Source organism: Hydra vulgaris, chromosome 14 (genome assembly GCF_038396675.1).
Source record: "Hydra vulgaris chromosome 14, alternate assembly HydraT2T_AEP".
In the NCBI taxonomy this organism is placed as follows: Eukaryota; Metazoa; Cnidaria; class Hydrozoa; order Anthoathecata; family Hydridae; genus Hydra; species Hydra vulgaris.
In genome coordinates, this window is record NC_088933.1 from 38,883,687 (window position 1) to 38,899,354 (window position 15,668).

The 15,668-nt window shown below is 28.4% G+C and overlaps 2 protein-coding genes across 2 annotated transcripts; one reads left to right on the top strand and one right to left on the bottom strand.

The window, feature by feature from the left end:
• Positions 1 to 11,079: 11,079 nt before the first annotated feature.
• Positions 11,080 to 11,550, bottom strand: LOC136091105 (uncharacterized). The gene has a single exon (XM_065818092.1). It carries the CDS (start codon positions 11,548 to 11,550, stop codon positions 11,080 to 11,082), a length of 471 nt encoding a protein of 156 aa, XP_065674164.1.
• A 605-nt stretch (positions 11,551 to 12,155) lies between these two features.
• Positions 12,156 to 13,208, top strand: LOC136091106 (uncharacterized). Its single transcript, XM_065818093.1, has one exon. The coding sequence runs from the start codon at positions 12,156 to 12,158 to the stop codon at positions 13,206 to 13,208; it is 1,053 nt and encodes a 350-aa protein (XP_065674165.1).
• Positions 13,209 to 15,668: the final 2,460 nt, after the last annotated feature.

Genomic DNA, 15,668 nt, shown 5'->3' on the forward strand with positions numbered 1-15,668 from the left:
AACAACTGAATTTGGACCTATTATTCAGCTTGAAAAAGATAAAGAATATGAAATTGCTCTAGAAAGTTTAACTACTAGCTATAGCTTTCCAAATGTTGATTCTACAAATAACAATTTTAGATATAGTAAAGATAATGGAGCAACTTGGATTGATATATTTGTTTCAATTGGAACCTATGAGATTAAAGATATAAATGAATATATTCGTGATACTTTACTAAGTAATGGTAATACTGTAGCTGGAGTTACAGCTATTTCAATTAGCGTAAATATAAGCAGACTTAGTTCAACTTTAACTATTGCATCTGGTTATAAAGTAGATTTTACAGCTCCAAACTCAATTAGAACTGTTTTAGGTTTTGATAGTAAAATAATTTCATCAGGTAATTATATATCAGATACAATAACAAATATATTAAAAATTAATAATATACATGTTTCAACTGATTTAATAGGATCATCATATGTGAATGGAAAAACAGATAATGTTTTATATTCATTTTTTCCAGATGTAAATCCTGGTGAAAAAATTGTTCTAAATCCTGTAAATTTAACTTACCTTCCATTAAGATCGAGAGTAATAGAAAGGATGTATGTTAAATTTACAGATCAAAATGGAGACCTGATAAATTTCCAAGGAGAACATATATCTGTTAGATTACATATAAGAGAAAAAACGAAACATCAAATGATAGATCTATTAAACGGACTCAATAAAAATATAAATGATTTAAAAAATATTTTATCTCGTAAATAAAAATGGTAACGTATACTAATATTAAACTAAATCTCTCAGAAGGCCAGTTGAAAAAAATTAAAAAAGCAATGGCTGAAAAAGGTGGAGTTAGCATTGAATTATCACATTCCGATTTTAATGGCGAACATGCATTAGCTGTAACAACAAGACAATTGAATAAAATTTCAAAAGCATATGAAAATGGTAAAGGAGTAGTATTGCATTTAAGTAAAGCACAGCTCATTTACAATTCTAAAATAAAAAGTGGAGGATTTCTTGGAGCACTTTTACCTCTTCTAAGTACAGCTGGAAGTTTTTTAGCAAAAAGTGTAATACCAACACTTGCAACTGGATTACTTTCAGGAGTAGGTTCTGCAACTGGAAACAATTTAGTTAATAAAATTGCTGGAAACGGCATTGTTTATATGAAAAAGAATGGAAGTGGGATTAAAATTGTTCAAGCAGGAAATGGTTTATTTTTAAGACCTTGGGGTAAAGGAGCTTCTGCAGGTGAAGGAGTCTATTTAAATAAAGGAAAGGGATACGAGTCAGTAGGTTCAGGATTATTATTAGGACCTAATTCACCATTTGCTAATATTCCATTTTTAAATATGATTCTATGAAGTGTTTATCATTTATAAATTTTTTTAAATTTATAAATTAACAAGAAAAAAAATTTGAAAAATGATATAAGTAATTTTATTTTCTTAATAAAATGAGAAATTATATTATTGCAACTTTAAATTGGAATTTATTATCTGCTAATCCTGATGCTATCACATTATTAAGAAAGAATTTAGATAAAGTAAATTGGAGTATGCTATGTAGAAATAAGTATGCTATACCATTATTGAAAAGGAGAATTAGATATATAAATTGGAAATGGTTATCTGCTAATCCAAATGCAACTGAACTAATAAAAAGTCATATAGATAAAGTGGATTGGAATATGTTATCAAAAAATACTGATCCATATGCTATCCATTTATTAATGAATAATTTAGATAAAGTGAATTGGTATTGTTTATCTTTAAATCCAAGTGCTATCGACTTAATAAGACCAAATTTAGATAAAGTAGATTGGAATATGTTATCTAAAAATCCAAATGCAATTGACATATTAAAAAGTAATTTAGATAAAGTGAATTGGTCTGCTTTATCTAAAAATCCAAATGCAGTCGGCTTGTTGAAACAAAATTTAGATAAAGTAGATTGGAATATGCTATCTGCTAACCCGAATGCTATTGAACTAATAAAAAAGAATTTAGATAAAGTGAATTGGATTAGTTTATCTTCAAATCCAAATGCTATTGAAATAATAAATGATAATTTAGATAAAGTGAATTGGCCTGCTTTATCTGCAAATCCAAATGCAATTGAAATAATAAAAAAGAATATGTATAAAGTAAATTTTGATATGTTATCCATAAATAAAAGTATCGATTCTTTATTAAAATGCTTTAATTTATAAATTTTTTTTAAAATTTATAAACTAAAAATGAACAAATTTATAAATGTTGAAGGATTAATCCTACCAAACGAACCACTTACTAACTTTCAATTGATAGATGCAGCAAAAAAATTAAAAATAAAAAAATTTAGAGGTGTATTTGTAAGAGATCAATTACCTTTAAAAACGAATAGAAAAGAATGCGGAATAGTAAATACAGGAGATTCAAGCACAAGTGGATTTCATTGGATTTGTTGGTATAAAAACGATAACAAAAAGTACTCCTTTGATTCTTATGCACAACCACCACCCAACGAAGTTATTGATTATTTAGGTGGTAATGTTTATTATAATAGCGAAAGAGTTCAATATGGAGATACTTCATTTTGTGGTCACTTGTGTCTTTACGTCTTGAAGAAACTTGATGAAGGATATGAGTTTCAGAATATTATCAATACCTTATGGTAAAAGATCATGATAAAAAAATCTTGTATATATATAAAATGCCTGTTAATATTGTGACTGGAGGAAGTACACAAACAAGTCAAATTGTAACAAATACGATATCAAATGGAATATCATCAACTGAAGCTTATAGTACATTTCTTAGAAGAGATGGACTAAATAATATGGAGGGTAACCTTGATATGACTAGTCATACATTACTACACGTAGCGACTCCTAATAATGGAGATGAGGTTGCAACAAAGGATTATGTTGATAAGATAATAGATTATTCTAACATTTTAAAATTAGTACCAAGATCAACTTTAACATGTTATGGAGAAAAGAAACAGATTCTTCCTACTAGTATCGGAAGTAATATTGGATTCTTTGTATATGAAAACACAGTTAATGATGGCGGTACTCATGTTCTCAATAAATTATGGTTAGCATTAAATGGAACATCTATCGATGGAAAAAGTGTATCAGGTAATGTATTTCTTAAAATACATATAGATGGTGCACTTCAAGTAGGAACTAATTATACTTCAACAAATAATACAGGAATGAATACTATTGCTTTAGCCTGTGATTTTTTGTTTGCGCCACTTGGTGGTCCATTTTATGCTAACTCTTTACAAGGTTGTAATGTGCATACTTTGACCGACCTTGGAGGATACTTCACATTAGATATGCCATATAAGAAAAGTATAGTCATTGAACTATACAATAATACTTTACATGATGTAGATTATTGGATACAACCTTTTGTTTCAAAATATCCACCAATATATCCATCAACAAATCCATTAAATCTATCAATGTATCCATCATTACCACCTTACATTTCAAATACTAATTTACATTCACTACACTACATTTAGATATATGAACACAACTTATGGAAATGAATATATATTACTAGACACTGCAGGAAAAGGTAATGGGGTTTATTTAAAATATATTAGAATGCATGTTATTGGCGTATCTGGACATTGGTGGGAATCAAGAATACGCATATATAATGCATATGATTCTCCTACAAAAAATTATCCTACTGAAAAAGATAAAAATATTATATCGCCTTGGACACCGTATCACTATGGCGACTATTCAATGTTTGGAGGATTTGATGCTAATAGTGAAGTTATATTCATTTCATCAGGTCTAGAAGATTTTTATCTTTCTTCATGGAATGGATCTAATCTTACTTCATTTAATAATAAAGAATCTGGTCTACTATATCAATCCAATTTAACAATTGCTTCTACATCTACTATCTCATTTTACAGAAATTTTTCAAAATCTATGCCTGGTGTTGGACCTGGTAGAAGATTAGTAGTCACATTAAACTCTGGAGATGAACAAGTTGGAGGATCTGGAAGTTTTCATGTCGTTGGTGTAGCTTATTATTATGATTAATTTCTACAAATACAAGAAAATTTTTTTTTGAAAATGATATAAATAATTTTCTTGCGTATATAAAATGGAAATGAAAAATGCTAATGAAAAATTTATAACTCCTGAAAATTTTAACATTCAAAATTTATTTGTAAAAAATATATATAAAGCTGACAAACCTGTGCCATATCAAAAATTATATCTCTCATATAGTTATCCTAATGGAAATGAAGGACCTGTTCTTATAAAATCACTCTCTTTATTTTCATATGGTGTTAGCGAAAATAAAGATATGAAAACGAATGAACTTAATGGCTATTCACTTTCTTTAGTATGTTTTGATGAAAAAGAAGGTAAAACTGAAAAGCAACAAAAATTTATTGAAATGATTGAAGCTATTGAAAATTTTTGCAAAGAACAAATTGACATTTATAAAACTGAAATAAAAAAAGGAGGTCGAAAATCTGAAGTTAATATTTCAAATTTAAAAATTTTAAGATATAATACAGATAAGCCTCATGCACCTCCTGTAATATATGGAAAATTATTCACAGATAAAAATTTAAAAATATCTTCAGTATTTCATTGTAAAAAGAATGGAGCACTTACCAAAACTTCAGGTCATGATTATATAAATCAAAGATGTAGAGTCGTTGGAAGCTTAAAAATTGAAGGAATTTTTATAGGTTCAATGATTGAATCAATACAAATTAAATTACCAGAAGTGTTTGTTATGAAAAAGATTTCTAACTTTACAAGTATTATGTCAGATTTAGATTTAGGAAACGAATCAGATGAAGAATAATAATATTATGGTAAGTTTATCATAATATTATGCATATATAATTGAATTAAATTTTTAAGATTTTAATTTCATTATAAAAAGAATGTCTTATATTAGAGAAAAATATAATATATACGAATATGAAGAATGCAATAAAGATTCATTCATCTATTACAAGTATGATAGTGAAACTCATATTATGGAATTAAGAATAAATTATAGCTATGGTTTAACATTTGAAGAAAGTTATTACCTATTAAACAAATCTGAATTGTTAGATTTCTCACATAAAATTTTAAATCAAATCGAATATCATGCGAATAAAATCTTACCTGAAATGAAAGAATTTTTCATATCACCTGACTACTTAGATTTACTTATCCGAAAATATGGTAGAGAAGCAGCACTCAATTTATTCTTACAAGAACCAAAAAATGAAATTGAGAAAGAAGTTAGAAAAAGTTGGAATAAAGTTGAAATCAGGAATATATAAAAAATTATAGTTAGGAGTTGAAATAGCGATATTTTAAAATAAGGTTATGAAAATGGTTAAAATGCCGATGAGCCAGAACCGGCATTTTACATCTACTTGTATATATATATATATATATATATATATATATATATATATATATATATATATATATATATATATATATATATATATATATATATGGCCAATTCCATAGTTAAGTGACGCATCATGCAGAGAGATTTTTTTTAATAGAAATTTTTCTATAACTCAGAAATAATTTTTTATTACTCTAAATCAATCTTGAATTAAAATTTTATAATAAAAACTAAACACAATTGTATTAACATAACACTGCTACATAGCAAAAATTAAAACATGAGTTCAGTGACGCAATGCGGAAAAAAGTGTTTTTTATCAGCATACTTTTAAATGGAGTTTTCGCTGAAATTTTAATTCTTGCTTGACTTATTAGATTTTTTTTGTTGTAATTTATTCATTTGGCAATAAGGTAGTCATAAAAAAAGCCACAAACAATAAAGTTTTCATATCGTTTTATTTTACAGAAAAAAAACTATCAGTTCAGTGACGCAACGTTCAGTGACGAAACAAAAAGACGAAATTAAAATCATTTTAAAAAGTTTTGTTATTTTGTAATAAATTTTAATTATACTCAGGTGAAAATAGCATCGGAACAACGTCATCATTCTGAACATAAAAATAATGTGATTTTGATATACCTTTGATTTTTCTTGAATAACTTAAAATTGAACTGAATCCAAGTTCATTTTTTTGTTGTCTTGTATCATTTTCTGACATGTGAATTACAGATATTTGCAAATCTTGTAATGCTAACGCAAAATCTGCTGCTGATCTGATTTCATATTGACTAGTTTTAACTCTGAGGGCTGCGATTCGCTTAACAGTAGCTCCTATTCCATCAACCACTCCTTTCCCGTGCATCGCTGCAAAGAAATACCAGAAGAATTTTTTATGAAAACGTTTTTCAAACACAACCATTGCAGCCATAATGCTTTTGTTTTTGAACTGAGAAGTGGCATTATCGCTGAACATTTGTACTTCTTTGACTTGATCAGGAATAAAGTGAAGGATCTTGTCAATGTACGGTATAACGGAAGACTTAATATGATCAGTTGAATCTGAAACTATGGCAAATGTTTTTAACTCAATGTTCCAGACTGCTAGGGTCATGATAGAAACTTGATTTTGACCAAAATGAGCCGCTTGTGGCTCATTTTGTTAGAAACACCTAGCGCTTTCAGCCCAGTCAACTTGGATTACCGCAATTTCAGAATTAATACTCATCGTAACCTCCTTCAGTTTATTAAAAATTGTTGATTGGTTTTTCTTTACAAATGCGTGTTTAACGAACTTATCACACATCGCTGATATGTGTTGGATGAGTTCTGTTACAGTAGACTTTTTTGAAATTTTTTCAATGTTTGCACATGTTTTAGTTTCAGGCTTTCTCCACTCGTCCCAGGATACTTCGAAACCAAATGTATTACCAGTTTGCAAGTGTTTATCGAACTGTTTCATACCTTTGCATGCAACGCATTTGTCATAGGCGCAATCGTATGTGTACGGTTCACAAACAAAGTTATTTATCATTTCAGATCCAACTTTGATTGAAGGCGCTTGAATTGATTTTGTTAATGCATTTAAGGAAAATCGCATAATTTCATGCAAACTACAAACACAAACATTATGCGGAAATTTTGTAACTGATTTTACATTGCGTGGACGAAGGTCGCAAAATTTGCTGAGTCTAATTTTTATGTGCAGATGCTTTTCCTTGAATAACTCGAAAGCTTCTTTTAGCGTATAATATAAATGACGTATCTGAATATTGTTTGCTTTTCTGTCAGATAATTGAATTCGAGTGACATCTTTTTTGTTTGGTGATATTTGGGAAACTTCATCTTCATTATAAAAGTTTACAACTGCTAAAACATCGCTTTCAGAAAGACCATACAGCTTTAAACATGCTGGAGGTAGACCCGAATTATCTTTACAAGCAGAGCTATTTGAAAGAATAGAAAGAATTTCAGATTGTTTCTCCTTTGTAGTTGGTAGTGCTTTTAAAACTTTTTTCAATGCTTTTCCTCTTTGTTGAACGTTTTTAAAAGATGAGCTTGGTCTTTGATATTGATTTAAAAGTTTTCTTTTTAACGCGCGACTTTTTAAAACTCTTAATTTTGCTTTAGCAGCATAAGCTGCTTTTTTATTAGGATCGGCTTTCAATTTTTCTCAATATCTCTTAGATCTAACTCTGGACATTTCTTTCTTTTTATCAGCATTCCGAGAAACATAATTAGCTTGGTATTCTACATAACGTTTTTTTTTTACTTCTAATTTTGATTCCATTTCTTAAAAATTTACAACTTTATAAGAAAATGTTAACATAAATCCAAAAGTTTACTAATATTTACTAATAGCCCTTCACAATACTAAAATGCAAAAATTTATTCGAATTTGAAAAATTTGAAAACCCACAACGAAATCTGAACTTTTGGATGATATTTTGACTTCCTTACCGCGCTATTTTATAAAACGCTAATTATCCCGTCGATGGGTTCAGTGACGCAACAGCTTTTAAACTATAACTATATGTTAATACAATGCTTTTTGACCAATGTTTTTTTTAGTGATGATTAAAAGTTTACATTAAAATATATAATTTCTAAAAAAACCTCGCCATAAAGCATAATTTCATTGCAATAATTAAACTTTTTTAGCTTTTAGTTCAGTGACGCAACGTAATTTATGCAGATGTGTATGTGACAAAAAAACACTTGAATTATTTTTAAAGAGTAAAAGTTTTTTTACTCAAGACATATATGTAATCTCAAAGATTCTTTCTAAAAACAATAAATATGGATATGTTTTGTTTAAAATATTGCAATAACTCGCCCTCAAATTTTACTCACTTTTTCGAATAATAAAAAGAACAAACAGTTGCTAACATTCATCAAATTTATCTACTCGGTTCAAACATTTTCTACTCAAAATTTATTTTAACAATAATTTTAAGGTGTTTAAACTATAATTAAAGAAATAAAACCTTTTGAAAAAGATATTTTTAAACGCGAAATTTATCTCTTCCATATATATATATATATATATATATATATATATATATATATATATATATATATATATATATATATCTGTGAGTATGTATGTATGTATGTATGTATGTATGTATGTATGTATGTATGTATATATATATATATATAATGCAAAATCGAAGTCTGAAGTCTTTGTTCCCCTATTACTAAAATGACAAGTACTGAGGGATATTTAAAAAATTTGATATCAGCATATAAATGTTTCTTAACAAAATGTTAACTTATATATATTTATGAATTTATAATTGTTTAGCCTATAGTTTCTAAACTTTTATTTGGTTAATGATAAAATAACAGTTTATTTATTATTTATAAAAATACAAAATCACCTGCAGCTCCTGAAATTCCATAGAGTGCACATAAAAACCCATAACCCCCAAAAACAAATACTCTAATATTGTTATCCCTGTAGAGTAGAAATATAAAATATATATGTTATACAACCAATCTTTGTAATATATTTAAAGTATATAATAATATTTATAATAAAGTATAACAGTTATAAAAATCACAAAAGTTCAATATTTTTTTGATCTTTACAAAATAAATAATTACTTTAAAGATTTATTTTGTAACTTACTTATAGCTCATTTTTTGAAGATCTTCTATTTGCTTTACAAACCTCAACATAGCTACTTTTATATTGATTCTGTAATCCTTTGCCTCAAAAATGCTAAAAACTATGGTGTTGTCTTTGCTATTTGGGTTTAATGATCGCCTCCAATTTTTATTTGTATTTCTTTCTCAGGAAAAAACTTATGGTAATGAAGTCTTTTACAACTACATAAAAATAATACATTACTAAATAAGTGACTAGTAAATTATAAAATAACAAATTTATAATTTACTATTATAATTATATTATTAAATAAGTAAATTATATAATTCAATAATAATTGTTTTAATTTTAATAATATACACAAAAGATTACACAAAACTCAATTATTTTTTAAATAAAATGGTAAATTATTGGTTGTTAAAATCACCTTTCTAATTGATCAAGAAGCCTTAATATATGCATTGGTAAGTTTTCAATAAAGCCCCAAGATACATATTTTATTTCAAATGTTCTTTTCTCTTCTTTTTCAACTAATCTTTGGGAAGAATGTGATGCTGTATTTATATTAAAGCTTTTCAGCCACCTTTGAACAAAGAAGTAAAATTATATTCCGTGCTTTTAACAAATTAATATAGAATAAAACTCGTATAAAAAATAACAACTTAGATATTGTTTTGAGCTTTTCCCGAGGTATACACAAGTCTTTGTGTATACCTCGTGTGTACTGTGTATACCTTGTATATACAGTATACCTTGTATATACAGTATACCGTGTATACACGGTATACCGTGTATACACAGTATATACCACCGTGTATACCAAGTATACGCAGTATACCGTGTATACTGTGTATACTTGTGTATACCTTGTGTATACTGCTTTCATTGCTATGGTAGCAGTAGTAGTTAGTTGCACTAATTACTACTGCTTCAGCATTAAGATTTTCAATTATCAAACCCTTTGTCTCAGTTTGAAATGATTATATCAGTTTTGATGATTGGCAGCATATTGCATCATTTGATGTAACAGACATAATCTCCATATGTTTTTTAATAGAGGCATTTCTGACTCTTACAGTTGTTTTTGATGCTTGGTTACTACTTAAGCCTTTGGAGTAAGAGAAAACACAACTGGTTAACAAAAAACATTTATGAAAATTAAAATTTATTTAACTTGTAACTACAATTAATTTAGCTGAAATTTAAAAAATTTAATTACTCTAGATCCTCCGCTTTTAAACTCAACTACTTTTCCACCACCTTTTGCTTAAGAATATGTAGTGCGGCATCTTCAACTATTCAAGGAATATCATTATCCACAGTTAGATTGAAAATATCAGAAATGTTGTTGTTAAATAAATACGTTGATGCTGATTTCAATGATGATGGTAATGATGCTACTGTAAAAGTTGATGATGAAGCGGAATTAGAAGCAAATAAAGATGTTTGTGATGATATTAATAGGGTTGATTGTGCTATTAATAATGATTTATCAATGGAGAAACTATGATTATACTTATGATTAGTGTATAAGTTGTATTCTTTTAATACATTAAACCTTCGTTTACATTTACACTCAACAGTTAACATATTTAAAAGAGAGTTGGTTTTGAAACTGGTCAAATCTTCAGGTAAAATGAGCTCTTTACATTTTGGACATGTTTCATTCAGAAGGTTTACCTTTATATTTTCTACAAGACAAAAAAAAAAAAAATAAGTGCTCACATTTTTTGAGAATTTTTTTTTTTTTTTTTTTGTTATTCACCTCCTCAAGGCCAAGAAGGCCACTACAGATGAGGAGGCTACTTAATAGTGGTTATAACCCTCTCTCAACTCTATAACTCCGAAACACGAACCTCAACGAACAAGGCCGCTGCGCAGAGAAACAAGTTGAGCGCGGTACTACCAGGGACGTGGTGGGGATTGAACTCGGAACCTCTCGCTTATGAAGCGAGCGCTTTACCACAACACCACTACCGCATTTACCACAACACCACTACCGCAATTTACCACTACCACCACTACCGCAGAATTACTGGTTGTTTTGGTATTTTACCACATAAATTACACTGGCAAAGCTGTTAATGAGGATTAAACTCATTTTTTAATTCTTCAACATTTATTTCTGAGTCATGAGCTATAACAATGCTTTTTTTAATGTCAGCAGTCATTGAAAACAACCACACTTTTTCACAAACACCAGCCTGGTGAACAGGGCAACCAATAAGCCTTTTATTTATTTTTCTTGATTTAGTAAAATTTAGACCTTTACTGAGTTTTTCTGCCTGTTGGCAACAGTAGCAATGAGATTTCCAGTTCATATTCAAAAGAAGTGTTGTCGATGCCATTCTTTTGATAACATTGTTTATGGTATCATAACATTTGAGGCAAATGTTAGATGGATGAACATTCTCTATCTCTTCTGAAAGCATGACATGGAAAACCTTTTCAATTTTATTTTTTTGATTTGCTTCAATAGGGTACTTTTTTTTCCAAACCAAATATCCACAGACCCTGCAAAGTAGAGTCAAGTTCTTACTGTGAGTCTCCATCTAAGAATAAGAAAACTTTTAAAGCAGATGATTCGAACCATCATCTTTATTACAATTTGTTAAACGCATAGTGTTTATATGCGCTGAGTAAATGAGGAAAGTGAATTATTAATAAACTTTATGATAATACCATAGCTATAATGTTGCGTTCAAAATTTACATTCAACCATCGTTGATGGTTGAATGTAAAATTTGAACAAGAAAAAAGGTATCTTATAAGTAATAAGAAGATAAAAGATTCTTCTATATGAAAATATAACAAATTTTAAACTTTAACGCTTAAAAAAAAAGAAAAAAGACTTTTAAATTTATAAACAAATCAAATGATTTTTTTTTTAAGTAAGTCTGCATTAATCAAAAAAAATATATTTTCTCTTCATTATACTTACTTTCTAACAAAATTAAGTTAACAAAACACTACAGAGAACTCGATCAACTGGTTATCTTTGTAGACAATGATACAAAACATAACGGGTGATGCGGAAGTTATCGGACAAATCCTAATTTCATTAATTGAGCATAATAATTAGTTTTTGTGGTTTTATGCGTAGGCATAAACTTTCTATAAAATATAAACTTTATTATTTGAAACACAATTAATTAAAATGAGGTTAAATGCAGCTGAACGAGAATCTTTTCGAAAGCGACTAAAAATGTTTTTTGTAAATAAACCTAATATATATAAAAAAAAAATCGTAAATCATTTTGAAAAGGAAGGATTTGCTCGAAGTACAATATATGATAACCTAAAAAGACTTGAAACTGTTCAATCGTTTTCTGATAGAAAGCACCCTGGTCGTCCGACATCCTGGACTAGAGAAAAGAAAGCCGTATTAACGAGACTTGTCAACAATCGAAAAGAGGTCAGTCAGAGAAAAATATGTATTAAATTAGGTGTAAATCAATCGACAATTGGTCGTCAGTTAAAAAAAATGAATATTAAATATAGAAAACGTGAAAAGACTCCAAAATACACTATAGAACAACAAATAAAGGCAAAGAAAAGAATCAGGAAACTAGTTAACCAACTCTGCAACACAAAATCGCTTCTAGTCATCGATGACGAAAAATACTTTTGTTTTGCAGGGGACAACATGCCTGGAAATTCTGGATACTACACAAACAACAAAATGACATGCCCAGAAAGTGTTCGTTTTATAGGAAAAGAGAAATTTCCAAAAAAGTTATTAATGTGGATAGCCATATCTGACCGTGGTATGTCCGAGCCATTGTTTCGCACTTCCAAAGCTGTAGCGATCAATTCATCAATCTATATTAATGAATATTTAGAAAAACGAATTCTTCCATTTATTCACAAGTATCATGGAGACTTTAACTATTTATTTTGGCCAGATTTAGCAAGTTCTCATTATTCTAAAGATTCTCTAAATTGGATGGACCAATATATCTATTACGTTGATAAAGAATCCAATCCCCCAAATGTGCCTCAAGCACGACCAATCGAAAATTTTTGGGGACATTTGGCACAGAAGGTTTACGAGGGAGATTGGCAAGCTTCAACAGAGCAAGTTTTGATTGATCGCATTAAACTAAAACTACAAGAAATTGATTTAAACTATTTACAGTCGCATATGGAAGGCGTCAGAGCAAAATTGAGATCAATTGCAGATGGTGGTGTTTTTTCATATAAAAAATGATATATTTTTATTAAAAGATAAATGCTTTATTTAAAAAAAATATAATAGTAGTTTGTTTTTTTATTTATAAATAATTTATTGACGTTTTTATTTTGTCCGATAACTTCCGCATCACCCGTTAAATATAAGTAGGTACACGATTAGCTAAATAGGTAATATATAGTCGTTCAAGTGTTGATAAACAAGCCTATTATTTGTTTTTGTGTTTTTGTTATTGTTGTTGTTTTAGTAATAATTTAAAAGAATAAATTAGGAAACGAAATCACGCAGTGAACAGAAAAATGTAAATTTTAGTTACTAGATAAATAAACTTTAATTTCTCGAAAAATATAAGTTTTACCAGTATACTTATTTTCAAAATAACATTTTATATATTAGTATTGATTTTCAAAAAGTAACAGGATTGGACTATGAATGATAAAGTCGTTTAAATGCAGTTTAAATAAGGACACGCATGAAGTTAGTTTTATAAAATTAAGTTGCTCGTAAATATTTCAAAATATTTTACTCCTACAACTTATATTAAATGTTATTTATATTCTTGTTTTGAAGGGGCTTAGCGATAAGACTGAATTTGTCTTCTTCTTGCCCCAGCCGTGTATATACATTTTGTAAAAGTCTAATTTTGTAAAAAAAAATTTACGGCGAAAAAATGTATATATATATATATATTCTAATGAAGAAATAGCAGTTTGCTTTTAGAAAATCATTGTTTATTTTTCAAATTATTGCGACATTAACACACACACACACACACACACACACACACACACACACACACACACACACACACACACACACACACACATACACACACACACGCGCGCGCACGCACGCACACAAACGATAAAAATATACATATTTAAACATTCAGGTACGCATAAATTATGATAAAAGTATTTTTTTTATAATTGTTTCTTTGAGATATTCATGGTAGTAAAATACTGCTTCAAGTCTCAACTTCTAATTGTAAAAACAAAGAAAAAAAAATCACGCACCGAAATCGAAATGCACATATATAATTACCCAGGTCACTTATTCCCTAATAACCTGATTCCGTAACGCTACAGTGGTTGATTATAATTAAATAAATAAGTTATTTTCACAAGCTTAAGTAATTAATCAATCAGTTTAACGTCATCATCCGGTGAAATCTTTAATACCAGACGCCCTTGAATTTAATATCTATTAAGTATGCGTTATATATATATTCCCTTACCTTACCTACTAAATAAAATCTATATATGTAAATGATTGCTGAAAACCGGCGCCACGAGTGCCCTCTAATTTACTAGGGAAAATATTCGTTACATTTTTTTCAGATTATAGATATTTACTGTAATAACTATTACAAATAACCCGAGGTGAAGGGGAAAAAATTTTTTTTTAATTTTCTGCATCTTAAATTAAAATAATATTATACAATAAAATATTTTATCAAAATATATAGAATAGAAATATTTTATAAAAAAAAATTGTAGCGTTTTCAAAAGGAAACCATTGCATGTATAAGCGTATAATTTATGGTATCTTTCTATGAAATTTTCGGTGCCCAGGCTTGCAATACGCAGATTTCGCACGACTGTTTTTGCACGTTTATAAAGCTACATCGGTTTAGAGACTTAGAGTCTTTATTATGTCTTACATTGCATGTAAAGCGTCTAAACCATTGCATGTATAAACCATTTAAAATGTTCAGTTATAGGTCTTTACGCATTTTCAGTTTATAACTGTTTGTAAATGTCCCTTAATATTGCAACATGCTGCATATACATGCAGTTTACATGTATATGCAGCCATTAATAAAGTAAGAATATATTGATTTTTCTTTACCTTTATTCGGAGAGTCATCTAAATGCAAAAATTTGGCTTTGACAAAATTTAAAAATTTTAAAAACATTTCTAAAGTTACTTAATGATATATATAATAATGCTTTCATAAAAGTTTTTTATTTTTACTTTGGGGAGGGGAGTGGTGAGTGGTGAGAGGTTTCATAAAAGGTTGATTATAAATTTCATTGGGTTTGTTTAAAAAGAAAATAGTAATCTGATATAGTACTTTTAGTCTTTAAAAGTTGTAACCGGTTTATTTTCATAAATTCCATTTTTTTAGCTCTATTAGTGAGCGAAAAAGCAATTGGTTTTACGACTTTACTCTAATTGGTTTGTGGTTTATTTGGCTATAAAAAATTAGACCATTTTTTTAAATTTCGTTGGTTTTTTAGTTTAATTATCTAATTTTTTTTCTAATTAATTTTTTTACCTTATTTTTATAAATGCGTGATTTGAAATATACCTTAGCCCAAGTTTACGTAAATATTTGACGCTAAGAACTGGTATCTTTCTATGAAATTTTCGGTGCGCAGGCTTGCAATACGCAGATTTCACACGACTGTTTTTGCACGTTTATAAAGCTACAACGGTTTAGAGACTTAGCGTCTTTATTAAGCTTTACGTAGA